This window comes from Salmo salar, chromosome 12 (assembly GCF_965601325.2).
Source record: "Salmo salar chromosome 12, fSalSal1, whole genome shotgun sequence".
NCBI classification, from domain to species: Eukaryota; Metazoa; Chordata; class Actinopteri; order Salmoniformes; family Salmonidae; genus Salmo; species Salmo salar.
The window spans coordinates 59,889,992-59,915,809 of NC_138302.1; the positions used below are offsets into that span (position 1 = coordinate 59,889,992).

Genomic DNA, 25,818 nt, shown 5'->3' on the forward strand with positions numbered 1-25,818 from the left:
CAGCCCAGGATCAAACCAGGGTCTGTAGTGATGCCTCTGTCACTAAGATGCAGTGCCTTAGACCACTGCACCACTCGTGAGCCTTCAAAAACAGTGCTGGGTAAAGACAGACATTTTTAATAAAAATAAAAAAGCATACGCACAAGGATTCAATGGTTTCTTTTTATATTGAGAGTTTAAGCCTGCCTTTTTTTGTTTCAAAATGATAATATCAGTAAGACACCCAAGGGCCTGATGTCCAACGAATGCAAAAGCAAATGTCCAAAAATATAAAGCCCAGATTTTATCCAAGGCTTAAATCATTGTGTGTTACTTTTCTTAAAAAGACAACATCGGTGGTTTTACAATCTTTGCTGAAGATTGAAGTGAATCATTGTCCATCATTTAACACTCTTTTAGTAGAGGGAAATAAGTGTACTAAATGGTCAGACAGTACAGTCACCCATTCCAGGACTGGGGAGGAAGAGAACTACACAACTAGAATCTATATGCCCTAATTATCATCAGTCACATAACCCAAATTCTAACAGCGTAGATGGAAAAAAGCATTTGTCCAGGAGAGAATGAAATGTTGAAGTCAGAGAGGACTGGACAGCAGCTTGGAAAGCTGAGACTTAAAGCTTCATTATTGGACTTCCTTTGATTTTGGACTTCCCGGACAGTCAAAGAGAGTAGCAAACACATAACAGTATGTAGCATCTGCAGCATGCAATGGTCCATGAGTCTGTACTTGTTAATTCTCTATGTTCAAGAGTAAAGAGTGGGAGGTTCTTCAGCCAAACTGTCTGTACAAATATACTGTATGACTCACTGTCTAAACATAACTAGTCTTTTGGGACTGTGGGTGTCATGACAACTAGGTGACGATGATGCCAGCTGTTTTGTCTGTTATAGTGGCTCAGCGTCGCACCACTGTTCCACATGGTGAAGTTATATATATTTAGGATTCCAATTGTGAGTTTAAGCACAAGGTGTAAGGCAACCCCAGACATCCCAACCAATAGATCAAAGCAACCAAAATACAATGATACCCGTTGTTCATCTGTATGTGCAAAACGGGAAAATGCAATGCCAAGCAAAAAGATATTATATTATCTTATGTGATTCATTTTGATTTGATTATCAACATAATGCAGTCTGTGGATCTGAGTTAAATTGAGGTGTGCATTTGGAGGAATTGCGCAACGCATGATGTTGAGGACAAGACCTGGACAGGATTCCATGTTATAGACTGAAGGAAGGATTGCTGTTTGGCTTGGAGCCTTCCCCACTCACTCACGCCCCCTGTCTGTCGTGCTGGGTACAGCACACATGGTGGAGGGGTAGGTAGAGGATGATGAGATCAGGGTGGAGGGGTGTGGTCCAGCCCCGTCCAGTCCCTGCCTCAGACCCCTGGTCTCTGTGTGGGTAGCGAGGGGAGACCTGCCCCCCTGGCTTTGCCCTCCTCCGGACCTCCTCTGGAGCATCAGGGACAGTCCTGGCCGTGGTCCTGACTCCTGCGTCGTCTCTTAATGGCCACTTGATGGTTCTCGTTCATCACTCCACTGTCCTCCCCCCTCCTCCTCTTCCCCTTCCCTGCCTGTTCGAGCACACAGATACAAAGGACAGAAACTTGAGTAAAGAATGTTTATGGAAGTCATGTATAGATTTCTTCCATTGTGCTAAAATAAATAACTTTTCCTACATTTTGTTTTATAATATGAATTAGTATAATATAAATGTTTATGTTAATGAAGACACAACTTGATAATAGATTATGGAGTAAAAAGGAAGCATCAGTGAGTGGTCCTTTGTAGCTCATTTGCTAGAGCATGGTTCTTGCCACGCCAGGATAGTGGGTTTGATTCCCAGGACCACTCATGCATAAAAAATAATTATGCATGAGTCACTTGGATAAAAGTGTCTGCTAAATGGCATATATTACAATGAGAGAATTTGATAACAAAAGTTCAAATAAAGTTGCCACTCAATACTACCACTAGGTGTCAGCCTAGTACCAGTAAGCGTGAATCTCTAAACCATGAACGATGGACTACAATAGGTCAGCAGCACAGCAGAGATGATTGAAATAGATGTGTGATATCACATGTATCCACTTACTCAAACAGAACAGGGAACCAGGTCAGATTGTACAACTGATTACACATCCAGACAGCATCCCAAATGGCACCCTATTCCCCATATAGTGCACTACTTTTAACCAGGGCCTATAGGGCTCTGTTTAAAAGTAGTACACTATATAGGGAATAGGTTGCCATTTGGGATGAAGCCCATCCAGACTGTGAAAGACGTTGATACAGACCTTGACGTCACGCTCAGCGAACTTCTGGAACATGTTGGCATAGATCTTCTTGTCCTTTTCGTGGTGTTCCCGGATATTGCGTTGACAGATGGATACTTGACCGCGTGCTGCCCGGTTGGATGGGTTGACCTGCAGCACCAGTTTAAAGTCAGACATGGCCAGGCTGAACTCGTTACGGAAGAGACGAGCCTCCCCACGCCGGTACAGAGCCTTCTCATTCTTCTCATCCAGCTCTATCACCTGGGAGATACACACATAGATACTATATTTGTAACTATATTTGTAACATTAAGGTGTACCTACAGGGATTTATAAAGGGCTTTATAAGTTTACAAAGCTGTTTAAGTTAGTTTATAAAGCTGTTTAAAAAAAAGTTACAGAATGGTTGAAAATGTGTGATTGTTATTTTAATGCTTGCCAAACAGATTAATACATGTATACAACCCCTGTGACCCAGAGCAAAAAGTCATAGACAAACACAACTGTATGCTATTCCATGAACAGGTGTAAGCTGCATGCTCTTTGTGGCTTCAGTATGGTATACGTGTATATGTTTGTGGGGTTTCTCATGCATGGTGCCAGGTATGCAGTGAGAGTGTACCTTGTTGCAATTCTCCACAACCAGTGCATACTCTCTCAGCTTCAGGTAGCACATAGCCAGGTTGAGCTGGGCAGCCAGTAGGAAGTCCTGGAGCTTCTGCTGCTCCTCCTTGCCCACACCAAACTCCATCTCCAGCCACGACACAACGCGCTGGTACTGGACCACCGCCTGAAGATAACGCCCCGCCTACAACCAGGGACAACACATGGGCTAAGTTTAGCAGGTCTCTCATACAAAAGAGATTTTAGACAACATTTTCATAGTTCAAAAGCAATGTACAAAGTGCAAAAAAAAAATGTGAACCTAATTATAATCTCACAATTGTGATTTTGAAGCTTTTCTTCAACAATGTGCGGTATGAGGTGTTGATTATTTAACTAGACTTTAGTAATCTGAGCAATATATAAAAAGTCACCTCTTCATAATGCACGTTGTTGAAGAACATTTTCTAATTAAATCACTCTTCCGGGTTATAATGAGGTTTATGGTAATTTTGACACTGTACAATGCTTTTGCACTACGAAAATGTCGCCATTTGTCTAAATAAATCGTTAAATTAAAAATTCTGAAACAAAAAGAAAATGCAATTTTTCATGTCCTTGTGAACTTGTTTGCAGGGTTCATGTTCTGCAAGTTCACAGGGTTTGGTTCAAGTTAATGAAATATTCATACACAGATGCATCCAATGGCCCTGAGAGTTTTGTCTATTTTCTGAAAGACAGAGATGGCCCACTATACCTTGAAATATTGGGTCCCTTTCTGTTTGGCTGCAGCAGACAATTTCAGTTTCTCCTTCTGATCCAACTCCCAGGATTCTTTGGCCTTGAAAAGAAAACATATTGTTATGTTTCAGAGGAGGAGATTTGAGGATGACTTTCATTGAGATGATGCCTGTTTCTTCCCATTATTTTCTCCAGGGTCACTCTGCCATCATGCAATCAATATTTAACTGAGACCCTCATTGTCTAAACTCCACCAGCTCAAATAAAATCAATCTGTTAGTATCTTCCAGGGACACTAACAGGATACTTGAACACATTGTTGTTACCCTATCTAATCCGGCAAGTATAACTCACCTTCTGAAAGTTGTTTAGTGTCACTTCATACACCAGGTCTGAGTTTGGTCCAATCTTATACTGTGCTCTACCCTCTTTCCCAAAACCATACCTACAAAAAACAAGACAGAGAGTATTGTATGGCTGATTAGTCCTGACATACACCTGCTCCATGAAAGGCAAACATAAAGTCAAGATTTTTGTATAGTGATGCTTGTTTAAAGCAGCAATCAGCAGATGACAAAATAACAAAGCGTCCTCCCCGACCCTGTTTCGGTAAAAAGCTGAGTGATGGGGCTGGAGAAATGTAACCACTCTCAAATTCATAGATATGGATGGTCTTACCATCCATGATATCAAAATTATAGTTTTAACCATGTTTTGAGGCAATGTTTGTTTACAACAATTTGAGTTATCTTGGGGTATGACAGTTGAACTAAGCTCATGAGGCATTTATAAGTTATATTCTTCAAGAATCAATCGGTATATATCAATCATTTATAAGTCCAGAAATGTATGTAGAAACTGCAGATTGACCCTTTATTACCCATAATTAACTACAATATGAGTGAAATAGTTTTCCTTCCAAAAAAAGATTTTCTATGTTGCAATGGTGTGGGCATATACTAGTCATTCAAAATAATGAATGTGAGTAGACCACTGATTGGCTAGCTCTTCCTCCTCAGGATGATGACATCATCCTCTATGAGGAACTAGCAGACATTTTTCTGTTTGATATATAATTTGAGGTGGGGTTTTGGATGGGTTTCTTTTATATATTATTTTTTTTATCTGGCCGAAAAATACGGGTATAGGATGAGTCAACAACATTATTTGGGTATGAGCGTATCTACTTTGTGTTGCAACAGGGACACTTCAGCAATAGGTAGTGATGTAAGTCTGATACCGGAGTTTCGAGGTATGCGTCGAAATCTGCTACCATTTCTGTCAGGCTGTCTACGCAGACAGTTTGACACATACGTTCAATAAATCCAACGTCTGCACCACACAGAACGCACTGCAACTGCCTCTGCAACGCAATGCTGCAAGGCAAACGCAGTGTTCCGTTGGAAATGTATGTACTTCTTGTGTACCAAAATGCAAAAATGCTATTGGTGTGATCGAGGCGAAAGCAGCAAAATTTGAAGCAGTGTGCCAATGCGTGTATCAATGACATCCGAAGCTTAGTCTGTTCATGTGATTGGCGAGATCCCACTTGATTTCGCAATGATTCCGGTGCTTTCTTCGATTCCAAGCTGCCTTCAAACACCGACCTCTACTGGATACAGTACTTACACATTTTGGATTTTGTATAAAAAGTTTCACCTGACTGGTAGCTTATGCCTTGATCACACCGACAGCATCATTGCATTTTGGTACACAAGAAGTACATACATTTCCAATGGAACACTGCGTTTGCCTTGCAGCATTGCATTGCAGAGGCAGTTGCAGTGCGTTCTGTGTGGTGCAGACGTTGGATTTATTGAACGTATGTGTCAAACCGTATATGTTAACGGCTTGACAGAAATGGTAGCAGAAGGTGAATGTTGAACTTTTGTTGCACACATATCCAGATGATACTGCCTACCATTTTGCCCCACAACACTGTTGGTGTGATCAAGGTGTTGGCGGGTCGAGTAGGGAACATTCAGGGATGTGAGGGTGAGGTCAAATCCTGATGAAGGCAAAATTGAAACCACACTTTCTGCACTGATGTTCAAATAATTGTATTTAGTTTTAATTGTAATTATATTTAGTATAGTATAAGCTTCTGTCTTAAGCATCCTAATTAAAGCCATAAATTCAGTTGTTTTATATATATATGTATTAAACTTGAAGGCAAAAAAGGGAAGCATGATGTGAACCTAGAATTCCAACTTTAGGCTACTGATGCCAAAAACTTACTACTGCGCCACAGAGTTTTGATAAAACCAGTGGAGAACGAAAAAGTCTATCTGATAACCACACACTGCTATTTATTGTTGACCAGCAGATGTCATTTTTTACATTTTAGTCGTTTCAGCAGACACTCTTATCCAGAGTGACTTACAGTAGTGAATGCATACATTTAAAAAAATAAATAAAAATTGTACTGGCCCCCCGTGGGAATCGAACCCACAACCCTGGTATTGCAAACACCATGCTGGCATTGCAAACATCATGCTCTACCAACTGAGCCACAGGGAAGACCTAAAGTTACTAATGTGCATTGTGAACAAATAATGAAGCTACGAGTAATCAACCGTTTTTTGGAACAATTTGGTAAAAGTGCCGAAGCCTTCAGAAATCCTCGTTTTCCCATCACTAGCGATAAGGAGTAGAGTAGAGTCATCACTAGCGATAGGGAGTAGAGTAGAGTAGAGTAGAGTAGAGTAGAGTAGAGTAGAGTAGAGTCATCACTAGCAATAGGGAGTAGAGTACAGTAGAGTACAGTAGAGTAGAGTAGAGTAGAGTCATCACTAGCGATAGGGAGTAGAGTAGAGTAGAGTAGAGTAGAGTAGAGTAGAGTAGAAGCTCTTACTTGGGTTTTAAGTAGAGCATGCAGCATTCTCCTTTCTGCATCTTCTCCATGGCCCTGTCTACACCTAGAGGAACACCCATGTCCTCTGACTCGCCCACCACGAAGTGCACATCCCTGGAGTCAAACAGACGCCCTTCACAGCGACCCTCCAGGTGCACTGTGGGATACAGGAGGAAATTGGAAAATAAGATCATTTTTTTCATGGTAAATATTAATATTATTATATTTCACTTAATGGGAATGGACTGTTCAGATAGCATAATATAGTTTAGATTGTTCAACATGTTTAGTTTGAGTGTTCAAAATGTTTTTTTTTTGTCTTGTTTGAGACTGTACAAAAATCTGTAAACATTTTGATCACAATCAATCTGATCACAGTCACGAGCTAGGTTTCCATCCAATTGGCGACAGATTTTCCTGTGAATATCCTCAAAATCTGCATAAATACAATATGCGCATTTTCCCATCAGATATGCGTTTCCATCTAATTGACTTGTTGCGGATAAACGGTTGTCGGTGATGACCTGGTGCACATAAAAATAACTTTGGTGATTAAATTCCCATGTACTGAATAAAAAACAGTGTGGGTAGGCTAGCCTACATGATGACATTATTATGGACAACATAGCGAGATTCTTTTTATTTGTCAAACAGCAGCCAAGCCTCGATCATCATGTCACCAGAATAAGACCCTCAATATTTATTGTGTAGGAGCCTCTATTGGAAAGGAGCATCAAGCTTATCACCGTGCACTTTCACCACCCTGTGAAGTTCATCACAACTTATTTCATCTGTAGCCTAATAAATTAAACTCTATGCTTTCCCGAGTTGTAGCGAGAGGACCACATAGCATATCATTGCTTGACTCCAAGTTTACTTTGTGATATGATGGTTATAATAATACCACCATTTCTCGCATAATGTATTTTACCGACACAAAAAGAGCTCACTTTGTCTAGGGTAATTTGTTTTGTTGACATTTGGAAAGTTTTTTGCTGTTTCAATCAGGCTTGTCGTAAAAAAAATTATCCAACATGCACTTTACTCAAATAAAAAGGTTGGATGGAAACCTGGTTAATGTGAGACAAAGCCTTTGTACCAAAATCAATTAACATATTGATCACCAAGATCACAGTCAATTAGATCACAGTGAATGTGATAGAGAGAGAGCATGTTCACCTTACCGTGGACTGTTGATCCGTCGTTGGGGTTATTATAGCCCTCCCCTTTGATCTTTATCCTCCTTGTGATGCCGCCGTCGTCCGTCAGCACCTCCCCTTGGAAGCTCAGCAGCTCCACCTACAGGAAGTGAAGAAACACGTAAGGTCAGAATAAAACGTCACGTCACGTTCATGTGTTGCCATAGCAACACTAGCAGCAGTGGCACACTTTTACACAATGGTAGCTGAAAGATTCCATAATGATGAAAATGATGACAGAGACAGTGTTATGTGTTCTGTTCACAATGCCGAGAGAGAATCTAGGACAATGCACAGTCAGAATATAAAGGGGGAAACTGTTACGTGCAGAGGAAGGTCTATATACCATCATCCTCTTGGTAACCACTAAGCTTTACCTACCTCAAACTGTAACATGGCGTTGGGAGGTATTTTGGGCGGGCATCCAGCTGACCCATAGGCATATGCTGGTTTACAGAGGAGCATGCACACCTCTCCTCTCTGCATAGAGGACACACCAATATCCAAGCCCTTAATCACCTGACCTGTGGAGTGATACAAAATTAGAGACATGGTAAACAGATGTAGGCTACATATGCAGTGACATATGGGCGATACATTCGGCGGATGAGTTAATGGAGTTCTTTCTTCCATACATACAGATGTCAAAAATGTAAGTATAATATAGAAGCTATATGTATAATATGTACATCTGTATGTCCTGATGACAGTTCTTCTTGAGCTGAAAAGGTATCTGAGATGTTTAGAAACGAGTACCGCAGTAAGAGGCAGTCTCAGGCTACATACCCTTTCCCAGACTGAAGGTGAAGGGTTTTTTGCGTTCCATACTGGAGTCAAACTTCTTCCCATTGATTAGTTTGCCAGTGTAGTGTACTGCTACCTTGTCCCCGATCATGGGTCTGTCCCCATCCTCTCCCTGTTTTTTCACCACCTGTATAAAGAACAAATGTCAGCCCTGAGATAATCTCAACTCAGCATGCTAGTACTTGTTTCTCTAGCTAGACAGTGATGATGGTTTCTTCGTATCACATATTTCTTTTTCATGTACCCCTATTATTATTATTCATCCTAACAGTTAGGCATTTCTTGCAGTGCTCTGTTTTAGAGGTAACACTGAGGATGTGCTCAATACAAAGGAACACTCTTGATTCTGGTGGCAGAATTATGAAGGATGCGTTGCTCTGAAGTCTCTCTGATTACTGTGACAGGGAAGACTTTGTGTGTGTGCTTCATGTAATAAGTTGAGCTGCACTCCTGTATGCAGCTTGGTCTCATAGACTAGACGTAACATAGTAAAAGTACATCTGAAACACTCAAATTAGTAGGATATGTTACGTTTGGTATGGTTACAGGCAAAAACGAAAGGAGGTGGTTGGTTGGGGTGGATGAGAAGGTGTATAACGGTGAACGTCTAGCAACCCAAAGGTTGCGTGTTGGAATCTCATCACGGACAACTTTAGCATTTTAACTAATTAGCAACTTTTCAACTACTTGCTACTTTTTAGCTACTTTCCAACTACTAGCATGATAACTAACCCTTCCCCTAACCCTAACCTTAATCCTAACCCTTAATCCTAACCCTTAACCCTAACCCCTAGCCTAGCCATCTTAGCCAGCTAAATAACACTAGTGTTAGCCACCTAACCACCTAGCATTAGCTACAAAAAATTGGAATTCAAAACATATCATACGTTTTTGAAAATTCATAACATATTGTACGTTTTGCAAATTCGTAACATATAGTATGTTTTGCAAATTCGTAACATATCATGAGAAATGGATAATGCACATCCACGAATTAATACATACCATACGAAATGTAACATATACTAAAGGGAGTGTCTCGGTTTACATACAGAATAAAACAAAATGCTCTGAGACCAGGTTGCTGTATGTCAAGACAGAGTTTGTCCCTTACAGAGGAGGTTGGGAATGAGGTCGAAGCCTACCTTGAGAACTCCCTCATCTTTGCTAGGAGTGACGTCGATACCCTTGGCAGCAAAGACCACAACAGGAGACTGGTCATCCATGGACTGGTCCTTATCTGTGGTCATATCTGCACCTGTGCATGCCACTCTAAACCTGCACAAAAGAGTCACACACACATTGTTTATAACTGGGATGCGCACCAACGTAATAACAGACTCACAAAACTCCATCAACACACAAAGCCCCCCTTAAGAAAGGCCTTCCAGAACCACCTGAATGTCAATTAAACTGTAATCAATTATACGCATATGCTTTAAGTAGGTAAATGTGTTAGCTATGCTATATCGCTGACATTCTGTGAGTCAGGGAATTACGTTTCTAACATCTCAACTCTGTTTCTTCTTCATTCTGATAAAATGCATGAGCTGACGCAGTGTATGTAGAGGTGCTGACTAACGGAGAGTAAACTCTGTGCCGTTACTTCTTTTGAGACTTGCAGCACAGTACATTATTGAGAGACGGTTGAAGAGCCAAACAAGCTTTCTGATGATGAGCTACAGAAATAATATCCTCATATGCCTCAATGGCCAACCTTCTCCCAGCCCACAGTACATTATGCTAACTCTGGGAATTTGCTACAGTGATACCATCATACTAATGTCAAGACTCCAGTAAACACGCTGGTTCATAGCAGTATACTACGCCCACATTTACTTTTGACAATGTCGAAGGTTTCAATTCAACCAAAACCGCAATGTGGTAACCTACTTGCACAGTAGCTTGTTTTTTCCATGGTCAAATAAAAAAAAGTGTTTCTTCTTCATTCTGAAAAAAACTGGACCGTGAAATATGAGATCTGGTGGAACAACAGTGCTGTCACTCTTTGTGAGACATGCTGCACCACCGTTTTTGGGTACTGTTGAAGAGCTTTCTGGTGATGAGCACATTATAATATTATCCTGATGTCTTTCTATAGCAGCCTTTATCTCGCAAACCACAGTACATCATTTAAACACATTTTAATTCATACCATAATACTAGTGTCATGTGTGCAGTGGATGTAGGTCTGACCTAACTAAGTGTAATACAAACTTCTCACATTTAATGACTGAAAATGCCACACACTGTCACAATTATCTTCGTCTTCTGACAATAATGCGAAATCGTCAACTGAGAATGTAGACCAATACGCAGTAGGTGTGCAGTTGTTCATTTTGAACATTTAATTAAATCAAAACGAATACAAAAACAACAAACAAGAAAACGAACGATAAACTGACAGTCTGCAAAGCATAGGCTCAACACAGAACAATCACCCACAAATAACAAACACACCCTCATATATGGGACTCTCAATCAAAGGCAGATAGACAACACCTGCCTTCAACTGAGAGTCCCAACCCCAATTAACTAAACATAGAAACAGACATACTAGACAAAATCATAGAATACCTGAAAACCAAACAGTGCCCAAAAACCCCGGAATACTTAAACAGAATGCCCCTTCAACAAAACACACCACCCCGAACCACATAAAATGAATACCCTCTGCCACGTCCTGACCAAACTACAATACCAATTAACCTTATACTGGTCAGGACGTGACACACACGATGTGTCACAAACACGATGGCTTTTTGCTCTAGGACGCCCACAGGCCCCACAAGACTCTTCTGAAGGTCCACGGTACCAGTTAAAAAAAATGTATGAAAGTATACAGTACCAGTCAAAAGTTTGGACACACCTACTCATTCAAAGGTTTTTCTTTATTGTTACTATTTTCTACATTGTAAAACTATGAAATAACACATATAGAATCACGTAGTAACCAAAAAAGTGTTAAACAAATTCAAATATATCTCATATTTAGGATTCTTCAAAGTAGCCACCCTTTGCCTTGATGATAGCTTTGCACACTCTTGGCATTCTTCTTGGCATTCTCTCAACCCCCATCCTCCCCGTTCCAGAACAACAAGTGTATGTGCACAAATGGCAGTAGTTTGTAAATAAAGTCACCTGGATCTGTTGAAAGCAATGTCCAAGTTCCAAATTACAACAAATATTTAATGAATGGGTGACAATTTGCATGACAACCAACTAAGAATTTGTTGAAAAGCCAGTAGCAATCTTAATGAATATTCTGTTACCACCACCTGTTGCATCTTTTCACAAGTTAAGATAAGATAAAAACGTAATTTATCCCCTCCGGGCAATGAGTCACAATCAGGGTTAAAGTCATCATCATTCATCAACCCCAGACTTGAGATCCACCCGCCATGACGCTATGTGTCTGCTATCTAAAGAACGGTGAGGTATTAAAAGTGTGTTATAGAAATCTCAGGTCCTCCATATGCTGTCTTGCTGTCATATTTGCTATTTTAACCTTTACTGTGTCAATGTTGATTTTGGAATGTCTTTATCTGTTTTTAGCTTTAGCCTGGCTGTGAACTATGGACTAACTTTTAAGATATAATGTTGACGCTATTAAGCTTCAGTGTTTTCTGTGACATTGGGTATTATGCCCTATTGACCCATTTTAAATCAATTCTAAATACATTATTTATTTAATACAATTATCGAGTCATTGATTATTGAATAATCTGTATTGACATATTATGATATTTTATGGGATAGACAACAATCTTATGTTGAATAAAATTGTCAAAATGTAAAAACTATGAAGGGATCTAATATCAGATGGTGTAGGGTATTTCAAACAAGGCAGAAACATTTTCTTAAAAATGTCTTAAATTGAAGCGGACTGAGGAATACGATGAAACAAGCACAGTAGAATTACTGTAACACTTATTTCTGCACAGTTTGTAATGTAATTTCACCATACCTCAGAAAACAAAACAAAAAATAAGAAAACATGATGCTAGCCCAACACTTATCTAAAATATCTAACAGCTAATTGAACAACTTGCACCATACTGTTAAACAAACGTGAAACAGATTTAAACCATCAACATAACCTTGATGCTTAGCTAATTCATTAATTAAACTTTTTTGCTGTTGACTTCTCTTGCTCAATGAATACAAACAGCCCATTGTAAGCTAACAAATCAAACATCCCAAGTGGACTTTGAGTCTTTCAATGTCATTACAGCATGCCATGACACCCACCATCTCAGATTGTTCTGAAGTTGTTTCTGTAGTTAGAAACAGGTAAGCTTGGCATTCTTAAAATATTATCTTCTTGAAATTATATTTTATATCTGAGAAATTAAGCTAATTGATTGCACCCAAATTTCCCATTTTAATTCATAGGATTCAGATAATATTCAATAAATACAGTACCTATCATCCCAAACCTCTTCCTACCAATAAGTAAAGGCGTCCACATTCATCCCAGCCGAAACAGTTTGGAAGAGTTTGTGCATATTATGATGACATTTTGTGATGTTTTGTTCGTTTTGGACTTCGGTGAGGGTTTTTTGGGCAGTTCGGGCACACAACATTTTTTCAGGAGGCAAGCCAAAGTTCGGAGCCAAAGTCACGCCTCTTTGTCGGTGATTGGTGAACAGTAGGGATTCTCAATAATGTCTTTGTTGTCAATTTTTTTTCATTGAGAAATACTGCACTAAACATCTTAGATAGATGTAAAATTGCACGACTAAGATCTCCCCGGCAAAAAGATCAAAATGAATGACAGATTTCTTGAGTTATCTTAGATTAATTCTGACTATTTTGAGGAAGTGTATACTGGCTACTCCCACTCAAAATGGACAAACAGTACTATTGCCGTTTTTCTCATTTTTCAAGCGAAGGTCTTTTAAGGGAGTATGCAAGCACACTCGTTCAGTTCGGCTAGACGAGTTCGGCTAGGCGCCAGCCATACTGAAGCATGCTGACGCCTTAAGACATAAGGAGTCCCCAAAAATTGTCAAAAACCCACCACTATTTCGCTGGTCTCTTTTGTTTGGCTCATGATGAAAATACATTTTGTGTGTCATCCTCACAAATCAAGCCAGTCCTCCATGAAAGCAAATCAGTCTGTCCTTCTTTTACGCTTAATCTTTATCCAGGAAACGGGCCCTTTGTCAGTGGTTTATTCCCTTCATAAAAGGTCTGTATTAGTTACTGTTAGACCATTCCTGGTGAACAAGCAAACCATTAGGCTTCAGTTTCATTGTTATGGTCTCTAATGGTCTTCAATGGTAAAAGTCCCAAACACACAATGTATACTGTTTTGCAATTGTAATGGTATTGGGTTGCATTGAGTTTAATGGTAAATATCACTTTCACAATACATATAAATCTGTTTCCTGATAATTTTATTGAAAACATGACAGCCATGCAAATCATTATTTGATTAGGGTTGTCACAACATTTTAGTCCCTAGCCCATTTCTATGTCAAAGGTTTGGGCTTGTAGGAAAAGTCTTCATACAAGAATTGCATAGGGATAGCCCTCTCAGAGAGCGGCCATTTGTTGGACTATTCACGGAGAGTTGGGTTGAAGCTAATATAAGGACTCACTGAATTGCTTTCATGGAGGACTGGCTTGAATTGTGAAGATGACCACACAATTCATTTTCATAATGAGCTAAATCTATTGGTTTTCTACCCAAAGTTGCAAAGGAAATTGTGAAATTGTGTGTAAACACAAGGGACCAACAACATGGATAAAAGAGTGTGGCTGTATAGCCAGAATAGTAGCTTCTAGTGGTCAAAACCTGGTACTTTCACACTATATTTATTGAATATTATCTGAATATTATCTGTCCAACTTGGGTGCAATCAATTAGCTTAATTTCTCAGTTCAAATTATATTTCAACAAAATAATGTTTCAGGAATGCCAATTGTATCTGTTACTAACTACATAAACGATTTCAGAACATTCTGAAATGGTGGGTGTCGAAGTCCTCTTTCTTGTGCTTTTTGAGGTGGAACAACCCCTTTGTCATATAGGCTATAACAGTACATAATTGACTGACTATGAGTGGCCCTCCACAGACATCCACAGTGAAGTCACACACACAGCTGATACCAATTCTCTCCCTACACTTTCCCCTTGGCCCTAACCAATTATGTATTTAAACCCTGGATTGCTGATGCAATGTATTGGCAAAAGAGAGTCTTTGAAGCCACTGGTCGGCCATTTTGGCACTCCCCAGAAGAAGTAGTCCTCCATAGGAATGAATGGAATTCTACAGTACTTAAATTCAATGTTTTAGGGACAAAATTACATGTATTTAAGTGTAGTGGGGACAGTAACATTAGTACTTTCAAAAAATTATACTTTAAAGTGGCAATCAACAGTAAAAACAATAACAAAACACCCTCCCCAAAAAGCTGAGGGACGGGGCTGAAGAAATGTAACCACTCTCAAATTCATAGACAGAGCTATGGATGCAAGGTCTGACTATCCATGAAATTAAAATTATAGTTTTAACCATATTTTGAGGCTATATAGTGTTTGTTTACATTTACTTTGATTACATTGAAGTAAAATAATTATATTTTGGTTTCCCATGGGATTTGACAGTTGAAAAAAGCTCATGGGGCATTTCTTAGCTATATTTTTCAAGAATCAATGAATTGCTAAGTAAAAAAATGAATATAGTATAATGCCTTCCTTTACTTTTTCCACATTTTGTTGTGTTACAGCCTGAATTAAAAATGTATTTAATTGAGATTTTGTGTCACACAACACCCCATAATGTCAAAGTGGAATTTTGTTTGTAGAACATTTTTGAAATTAATAAAAAATGAAAAGCTGAAATGTCTTGAGTTGTGTGTCGATTGGTGAGAGAAAAATATCTATTTAATCAATTTTGAAATAAGGCTGTAAATCAACAAAATTTGGAATAAGTCAAGGTGTATGTATACTTTCTGAAGGCACTGTTACTTCCTCTTCAAGGAAAAATGTTTTTTTATATATATATATATATATATACAGTGCTGTGAAAAAGTATTTGCCCCCTTACTGATTTCATTTTTTTTCTTCACGTTTGTCACACTTAAATGTTTCAGATCATAAAACACATTTTAATATTACACAAAGATAACCCAAGTAAACACAAAATGCAGTTTTTAAGTGATGATTTTATTTATTAAGAGAAAAAAGCTATCCGAACCTTCATGGCCCTATGTGACAAAGTAATTGCCCCCCCTTGTTAAATCATGAATTTACTGTGGTTAATCAAATTTTTTGGAAAGCTGAGTTCAATTTCACTAGCCACACCCAGGCCTGATTACTGCCAGACCTGTTGAATCAAGAAATCACTTAAATAGAACCTGTCTGACAAAGTGAAGTAGGCCAAAAGATCTCAAAAAACAAAACATCATGCCGCGATCCAAATAAATTCAGGAACAGATGAGAAACAAAGTAATTGACATCAATCAGTCTGGAAAGGGTTACAAAGCCATTTCTAAAGTTTTGGGACTCCAGCGAACAACGGTGAGAGACATTATCCATAAATGGAGAACATTTGGAACAGTGGTGAACCTTCCCAGGAGTGGCCGGCCTACCAAAATTACCCCAAGAGCGCAGCGACGACTCATCCAAGAGGTCACAAAAGAACCCACAACAACATCTAAAGAACTGCAGGCCTCACTTGCCTCAGTGAAGGTCAGTGTTCATGACTCAACTATAAGAAAGAGACTGGGCAAAAATGGCATCCATGGCAGAGTTCCAAGGCGAAAACCACTGCTGACCAAAAAAGAACATAAAGGCTCGTCTCACTTTTGGCAAAAAACATCTTGATGATCCCCAAGACTTTTGGGAAAATATTCTGTGGACTGACGAGACAAAAGTTGAACTGTTTGGAAGGTGTGCGTCCCATTACATCTGGCGTAAAAGTAACACAGCATTTCAGAAAAAGAACATCATACCAACAGTCAAATATGGTGGTGGTAGTGTGATGGTCTGGGGTTGCTTTGCTGCTTCAGGACCTGGACGACTTGCTGTGATTGATGGAACCATGAATTCTGCTCTCTACCAAAACATCCTGAAGGAGAATGTCCGGCCATCAGTTCTTGACCTCAAGCTGAAGCGCACTTGGGTTCTGCAGCAGGACAATGATCCAAAACACACCAGCAAGTCCACCTATGAATGGCTTAAAAAAAATGAAGGTTTTGGAGTGGCCTAGTCAAAGTCTGAACTTGAATCCGATTGAGATGCTGTGGCGTGACCTTAAAAAGGCGGTTCATGCTCGAAAACCCTCCAATGTGGCTGAATTAAAACAATTCTGCAAAGAAGAGTGGGCCAAAATTCCTCCACAGTGATGTGAAAGACTCATTGCCAGTTATCGCAAACGCTTGATTGCAGTTGTTGCTGCTGAGGGTGGCACAACCAGTTATTAGGTTTAGGGGGCAATTACTTTTTCACATAGGGCCATGAAGGTTCGGATAGCTTTTTTCCCTTAATAAATAAAATGATCACTTAAAAACTGCATTTTGTGTTTACTTGGGATATCTTTGTGTAATATTTCAATTTGTTTGATGATTTGAAACATTTAAGTGTGACAAATGTGCAAAAAAATAAGAAATCAGGAAGGGGGCAAATACTTTTTCACAGCACTGTGTATATATATATATATATATATATATATATATATATAGGTGTGCTCCCGCACATTGGCTAACCGGGCTATCTGCATTGTGTCCCACCCACCACCCACCAACCCCTCTTTTACGCTACTGCTACTCTCTGTTCATCATATATGCATAGTCACTTTAACCATATCTACATGTACATACTACCTCAATCAGCCTGACTAACCGGTGTCTGTATGTAGCCTCGCTACTTTTATAGCCTCGCTACTGTATACAGCCTGTCTTTTTACTGTTGTTTTATTTCTTTACCTACCTATTGTTCACCTAATACCTTTTTTGCAATATTGGTTAGAGCCTGTTTGTAAGCATTTCACTGTAAGGTGTTGTAATTGGCGCACGTGACAAATAAACTTTGATTTGATATATATATTCATGCTTAATTTATATAATCTAATTAAAAGTATGCATGAAGGTGTATGTAATAGAATAAACGTGGCAAGTGTAGACGATAATAAATGCTTTTCTATAACTTCCAAAATATTTTTTACAATGGTGGGTGAGTGCCAAGATGGAGGCACGGTGGCTTCAAAACAGCGCCCCCTGTCAGTCATAGTGTATATATAAACCTTTGGCTCAAACCCTTCAATATTTGTAGATGGAGCAGCTGACACAGTTGATCTGTTGGCCCCCTAGATACCAAGTGACCTGCTTCACTGCTGGTCTAGACAATCCATGCCAAACATGATAAACTAAATTAATTGGCTTACTATTAATCATTGTGCTCAGTCTTCCCTCCTTACATCTCTTCCACCACTCTACCCCTCCCCTGATACATCTCTGCATCTTTGTTTACCCCTTGCTCTCACATTTCACGTTTTGTTCAGCTTCATCTCTTCCTCTTTCTGATGGAGAGTACCTAACTGTGTACTGGTGCTATTGTTCATAATGTACAGAAGTGCCTGTGGGCGCGCAAACACAAACACTCTATCGCTCTCATACACACACACATACTCTCTCACTCCATCTCTCTCATACAACCACATAAACTCTCTCACTCCATCTCTCTCATACACCCACACATACCTCTCCTCACCCTCACACACACATACCCTCTCCCACTCCTCTCTCTCTCTCTCGCTCACACACACACACGCACGCACGCACGCACACACACACACACACACACACACACACACACACACACACACACACACACACACACACACACACATCACACAAACAGATTTGATGCTTCATTTAGGTCTACAGTGCATTCAGAAAGTATTCAGACCCCTTCCCTTTTTCCACATTTTGTTACATTACAGCCTTATTCTAAAATGGATTCAATAAAATAAAAATCCTCATCAATGTACACACAATACCTCACAATGACAAAGTAAAAAGAGGTTTTTAGAAATGTTTGCAAATGTATTAAAAATAAAAAACAGGAATGCCTAATTTACATACGAATTTAGACCCTTTGCTAACAAATTCTAAATTGAGCAAGGCACATCCTGTTTCCATAGATCATCCTTGAGATGTTTATACAACTTGATTGGAGTCCACCTGTGGTAAATTCAATTTGATGGCCATGATTTGGAAAGGCACACAACGGTCTATATAAGGTCCCACAGTTGACAGGGCATTTCAGAGCAAAATCCAAGCCATGAGGTCGAAGGATTTGTCCGTAGAGCTACAAGACAGGATTGTGTCGAGGCACAGATCTGGGGAAGGCACCAAAAGGCACCTAAAGGACTCTCGGACCATGAGAAACAAGATTCTCTGGTCTGATGAAACCAATATTGAAGTCTTTGGCCTGAATGCCATGTGTCACGTCTGGAGGAAACCTGGCACTATCCCTAAGGTGAAGCATGGTGGTGGCAGCATCATCATGTTATGGGGATGTTTTTCAGTGGCATGGACTGAGAGACTAGTCAGAATTGAGAGAAAGATTAACAGAGAAAAGCACAGAGATATACTGCTCCACAGCGCTCAGGACCTCAAACTGGGGCGAAGGTTCACCTTCCAACAGGACAACAACTCTAAACACACAGCCAAGACAATGCAGGAGTTGCTTCGGGACAAGTCTCTGAATGTCCTTGAGTGGCCCAACCAAAGCCCTGACTTGAACCCGATCAAACATCTCTGGAGAGACCTGAAAATAGCTGTGCAGTGGCGCTTCCCATCCAACCTGACAGAGCTTGAGAGGATCTGCAGAGAAGAAGGGGAGAAACTCCCCAAATAAAGGTGTGCCAAGCTTGTAGTGCCATACCCAAGAAGAAACGAGGATGTAGTCGCTGCCAAAGGTGCTTCAGCAAAGTACTTAGTAAAGGGTCTGAATGCTTATGTAAATGTGATATTTCCATTTTTTATTTGTAATAAATTTGCAAACATTATTATAGGGTATTGTGTGTAGATTGATGAGGGGGAAAACAATTGAATCCATTTTAGAATATGGATATAAAGTAACAAAATGTGGAAAAAGTCAAGGGGTTGGAATACTTTCCGAATGGACTGTATGTAAGAATCTCGCATTTGTTCTCACATACGTCAAAATTATATAAGTAGCGTGTAATCCACTTGCCATTGTTAACGGAAACAACAATAACCATAGTGTAACACCTCTCGTTAGAAGGAGAAGTGGAACAAGGCGCAGCGTGATAAGTGTTCATGATACTTTATTTCAAGAAACAAGAATAACCAAAAGCAACAAAACGAAAGCGAACAGTTCCGTCAGGCACAGACACTAAACAGAAAATAACATCCCACAAACACAGGTGGAAAACAGGCTGCCTAAGTATGAATCCTAATCAGAGACAACGATAGACAGCTGCCTCTGATTGGGAACCACACTCGGCCCAAAATAAAAGAAACAGAAAACATAGACTTTCCCACCCGAGTCACACCCTGACCTAACAAAACATAGAGAATAATAAGGATCTCTACGGTCAGGTCGTGACAGTACCCCCCCCCCCCCCCCCAAAGGTGCGGACTCCGGCCGCAAACCTGAACCTATAGGGGAGGGTCCAGGTGGGCATCTCCTCTCGGTGGAGGCTCCGGTGCGGGACGCAGATCCCCCTCCGCTTGGGGTTCCCCCCACTTTCGTGGAACCGGACCGTGGATCGTCGCCAGAGGCTCCGGACCCTGGATCGTCGCCGGAGGCTCAGGACCGGGGACCGTTGCCGGAGGCTCCGGACCGGGGACCATCGCTGCAGGCTCCGTGCCATGGATCGTCACTTGAGGCTTCGTGCCCTGGATCATCATTGGAGGCTTCGGGCCATGGATCATCACTGGAGGCTTTGCGCCATGGATTATCACTGGAGGCTCTGGGCCATGGATTATCACTGGAGGCTTCGTGCCATGGATCATCATTACAGGCTCTGGGCCATGGATCATCACTGGAGGCTTCGTGCCATGGATTATCACTGGAGGCTCCGGACCATGGATTATCACTGGAGGCTTCGTGCCATGGATCATCACTACAGGCTCCGAGCCATGGATCATCACTGGAGGCTTCGTGCCATGGATCATCACTGGAGGCTTCGGACCATGGATTATCACTGGAGGCTTCGTGCCATGGATCATCACTACAGGCTCCGGGCCATGGATCATCACTGGAGGCCTCGTGCCATGGATCATCACTGGAGGCTTCGTACGTGGAGCCGGAACCGGTCTCACCGGACTGAAGAGACACACTGGAGACCAGGTGCGCGGAGCTGGCGCAGGATATACTGGGCCATGGAGGCACACTGGAGGTCTGGAGCATAGGGCTGGCACAACCCGCCCTGGCTGGATGCTCACTTTAGCCCTGCAAGTGCGGGGCGCTGGCACAGGACGCACTGGGCTGTGAAGGCTCACTGGTGACACAGTGCGTAGAGCTGGCACAGGATATCCTGGACCGAGGAGGCGTACTGGAGACCAGGAGCGCTGAGCCGGCACAACCCTTCCTGGCTGAATGCTCACTTTAGCCCGGCAAACGCGGGGCGTCGGCAACGAGCACACCGGGCTGTGAATGCGCACTGGAGATATGGTGCGCATCACCGCATAACACGGTGCCTGACTGGTCACACGCTCCCCACGGTAAGCACAGGGAGTTGGCTCAGGTCTACACCCTGACTCCGCCAATCTCCCCGTGTGCACCCCCCCAAAAAAAATTGGGGAGGTGCCTCTTGGGCTTACGTCGTTGCCGTACTAGTTCCTCGTATCGTCGCCGTTCATCTCTTGCTGCCTCCATCTGCTCCATTGAACGGCGATACTCCCCAATCCGCATCCAGAGTCCTGCTCCCCTCATGATCTCCTCCCATGTCCAACTATCCTGGCCACGCTGCTTGGTCCGTTTTTGGTGGGATGTTCTGTAACGCTCGTCGTTGGTAGTAGAAGTGGACTTAGGCGCAGCGTGGTAAGTGTTCATGATACTTTATTTCAAGAAACACTCAAACAAGAATAACCAAAAGCAACAAAACGAAAGCGAACAGTTCCATCAGGCACAGACACTAAACAGAAAATAACATCCCACAAACACAGGTGGAAAACAGGCTGCCTAAGTATGATTCCCAGTCAGAGACAACGATAAACAGCTGCCTCTGATTGGGAACCACATCCGCCCAAAAACAAAGAAACAGAAAACATAGACTTCCCCACCCGAGTCACACCCTGACCTAACCAAACATAGAGAATAATAAGGATCTCTACGGTCAGGGCGTGACACATAGTAATAAAGCTTAAAATGATCAGTCTTTTCTGGGACTGGGGCATTTCTTAATATGGAATGAACATCACTTCTAAGAAAAGTTGGAACGGAACATCATGTTCTGGGAGCTGTAACGTTATAGCTTTCACATTGACAGGGCCAAATGTATTAACACACACACACACATACACACCAATAACATGTAAGAATAATGAGTTGATTTAATGATCTAGTAAAAAATATTTACAAATTAAACCTACAATATGAGTGGCTCTGTGCGGGGGAATGCATGTATGCCTATGTGTGCCAGTGTGTCAGTCTGTCTGACTCTGTCTCTGTCCACCTCTGTGTCTGCCTCTGTCCATCTCTGTCTGTGTTCATTTGCGCAGTAGTGTGTGTGCGTGTGTATGCGTGTGTCCATCTGGGGTGTGTGTGTGTCCGTCTATGTGTGTGTCTGTGTAGTGTGTTTGTAAGACTGTGTGTGTGTGTGTGTGTGTGTGTGTGTGTGTGTGTGTGTGTGTGTGTGTGTGTGTGTGTGTGTGTGTGTGTGTGTGTGTGTGTGTGTGTATGTGTGTAGAGTGTGTGGGGGGGGGAACACGATGTTCCTTCTGTTCTGAGTTCCTGGCACAATCTGATGGTGTTCACCAATCTGAAACCTACTCAGTCAGAACACAGCATCTGCTTCGGATGGCAATACCCAAGTAGGCTCCCCTCAACACAAATAGAGACTAACGCACATTACATAATTTTTTAATTGGGGAAATGCTGGGACTGACGCAGAAAAAATATATATAATTTGTTTAAATTATTGCTGAAATGTCCAATTTGACTTTGGAGGGGGGAAAGTAAAAATTCTAAATATTAGAAGTACTCTGTAAAAAAAAAAATTAACACAGGCTATGGTACTCTAATAACTGAATGTATAATGTAACTGTTAGTAATTATGTACCACAGTATTTAATCCAATCACCAGTCATTCAGAATGCTTGTGCATGTGTCTTTAAATTCATCTTTATGATGAAGAAATGTAAACCATCTGGGTATAGAATTATCCATATAAGTTACAGCTGTGGTAGAGCCAGCAGCGCGTCTCTTAGTCAGAGGGAGCGTGGAACTCAGAGACCCTGTGGAGAAATGCAGGGACGGAACATAACAAAGCCGAGAACATTCAGTCCTGAGAGCTCCAGCAGCACAGTCACTTCACAGATACACATTGTGCCTCAAAGCACTTTATCACAAGTCAATGCTTCACGCTAATCCACATATAAAGAGCAGCGGTAGACAAACTGGACACACTGTCTGGCTGTCCTGGGTGACAAAGACTGACGTGGTTACAGAGTGGGATACTGTCTGAAAGAACAGGACATTGTCTACAAGAACAGGACATTTTCTGTCATTGTGGATATTGTCTAACATAGGCTAAGTAGACATTGTCGGTCCTGGGGAGAGGAACACTGTCTGCCATGGTCCAAAGAAGGAGTTATGTGAAAAATATTCATAAAATATTGGAAGACAAAGGAAGTTGACAAGAAAAAACATTTACTATTAAAACAAAATTAATTGGAAATATAGCCCTCATCAGGGTGTTCTACGGAAGTGCTTGGGTCTTTAGAAAGCCTTTCCTAATGGTTTCAGTTGAATTTCTCTGATTTAATAGGACACAATAAGAAGACTGTCGGTTTTAATTATACACACTTATTTTACAAGTCAACTTCCATTGTCCTCCAAGACTTGCTGAAATGTACACATTTCCAATTTGATCTTTTATTAAGCACCTTGGTTGGAAAGAAAGCCAGGTAGCAGCAGAATACCCTTTCATCTAGAAGCAGGGAATGGGGTCTGATATGTAATGACATGGGCATTATATGACCTGAGGTAAGAGGTATCTGTGCTGCTAAGTCAATACTGTCTGGACTCGTTTCATTCAGGGCGATCGCTGGATGCCATTTCTTGGAAATGCTCTCTTTTTCTCTCTCAGACTCTCTCTCTCCAACACTCTCTCTCTGATTTATTTCCACAGGGTCACGTCGTCACATCTATCCGTACCATACCACTCTTGGCCCCTTAATCATAGAGCGTCTAGGAGTAGAAGTGCTGATAAAGGATTAGTTTACCCTTAATAATGAATACAATTAAATGGACAGGTTGGTGGGACCTAATCCTAGATCAGTACTCATACTCCGAGACTTTATGAATATGGGCCAAGTCCTCCCTCTGACTGCCAGCTTTACCACCTTAAAATACTAAAGACGTGTACCCAATGCCATGTACTCTACCACAGAACCAACCTACCTGCCCCCACAACATTGGCAGATAGATAGGAAGGCTGAAATGCAGTAAACCATTATGTGGCCAAGCAGACCTTGGGAGGAAACCTTGGTCTGATAATACTGAGGGTACTGTATGTCCACGTAAATCCCCACACATAACAAGCCTTGAACAGGTGCTGCAATAAATGCCTTGGTTGCCTTCCAACATGCAACCTGTAAATTGTATACATGTATTGTGGCGCAAAGAAAATTACAGATACATGTATTTCTAACAGTGTTCTAGGTCATTTCTCTTCTGCTCAGTCTTCCAGTTAATAACTAGACTGAAACAAGAAATGTATAAAATCATGTTTGTTTTTTTCAAAGGAGAGTCACACCTATATGCTATGATTCATTCACTGCATCGCCACTGGTTCTGGAGATACATGTTGAATAAATGTAACATAAACGTTAATTGCAATGTCTTAATTACCTGTAATAAGAAGACATGGGGCTACATTTTCATTTTAGGTCAATTTGATTTACCTTTAATGAAATTGAAAATATTAATTGAGAGTAAGACATTAGATACATTATTCACAGTGTGTGTGTGTGTGTGTGTGTGTGTGTGTGTGTGTGTGTGTGTGTGTGTGTGTGTGTGTGTGTGTGTGTGTGTGTGTGTGTGTGTGTGTGTGTGTGTGCGTGCGCTTCTTTGTGTTTCTGACTATGTGTGCATGTGTGTAAGAGAGAGTGCGAAAGAAAGAACCGAAAATTATAATGAGTTATCCTTTATAATAGCATTTGACTAAAACCTTCAATGGATGTAAATTCATTCCACTCTCATTAAAAACATTGACAAGTGATAAGTAGAGGAATAGAAGTGAGCATGATATCCACATGTATCTGGAAAATAAGCCTAGAACACAACTTAATAGAGCTGAACAATGATTCTAGATAAGACAAATAAGCTAAATCATAAGTATATCAAATGAAAACTTGTATGTATTTTATTATCTATTTATTCTGTGGCACCTTAAATGTCTAACCGGGTACAATTGGATACAATGTAACTCGATTCCTACTCGGTCATGCTGGTTAAAATATGCCCAATAAATCAAACCAATTACACTTTTTCGATAAAATAATAAGAAATAGGCTAAAGCTGTAACTTACCTATTTATATTTTTTATTTGCTCTTCTTCTATTGCCCGTGTGCTATAACTTCAGCCGGTGTATCACTACACTGGCTCTGCAACGCACGTAAGCACGGTGATTTCAAACCCGCCCTCTCATAACCAACCAGGGTACTTAATGTTCTGTCGGCAGTTTTTTACAGTCGAAACCCCCCGGCACTAGTGACGATCAACACGCGAGTTTGAGCCACATGGAGAAGAGAATTGAAATGACACTGTGAAGAAGGTGGAGGGAACTGGGGGTTGGAGGGGGGGGGGGGGGGGGCATTTAGTGTACAAATTAAGGGCAGGTCTTGGAAAGTGGCCACAAAGTAACACAATGTTCCGGCTGTACTGTAGCTGCGCTCTGGTGAGGACACAGTGTTCTAGTAGACACCCTGACCCTTTAACCAGTTCTGTGCCGAGCGCCGCCGCAACTCGCGCAGCTCAGCGCAACTACCGGGAACAGTCTGTACAGCAGCAGTGTACTCATGGACTGTCCTCGATTACGAACGGAACATTTCACAGATTTCAGAATGGTTCCATGCTTTATTGGAGGACAGATAGGATAGGTGCGCCATCTGGATTGGAATAATT

At 41.1% G+C, this 25,818-nt stretch overlaps 1 protein-coding gene across 1 annotated transcript; it reads right to left on the reverse strand.

Moving 5' to 3' along the window:
* Nucleotides 1–148: 148 nt before the first annotated feature.
* LOC106565346 (peptidyl-prolyl cis-trans isomerase FKBP5) lies at nucleotides 149–25,492 on the reverse strand. Its single transcript, XM_014132345.3, has 11 exons — nucleotides 25,223–25,492; nucleotides 9,628–9,760; nucleotides 8,465–8,609; nucleotides 8,060–8,202; nucleotides 7,664–7,778; nucleotides 6,480–6,636; nucleotides 3,980–4,070; nucleotides 3,642–3,725; nucleotides 2,904–3,089; nucleotides 2,303–2,542; nucleotides 149–1,579 (listed from the first exon to the last, which is right to left on the reverse strand). Exons 2-11 carry the CDS (start codon nucleotides 9,730–9,732, stop codon nucleotides 1,466–1,468), a joined length of 1,380 nt encoding a protein of 459 aa, XP_013987820.1. The 5' UTR covers nucleotides 9,733–9,760; nucleotides 25,223–25,492; the 3' UTR covers nucleotides 149–1,465.
* Nucleotides 25,493–25,818: the final 326 nt, after the last annotated feature.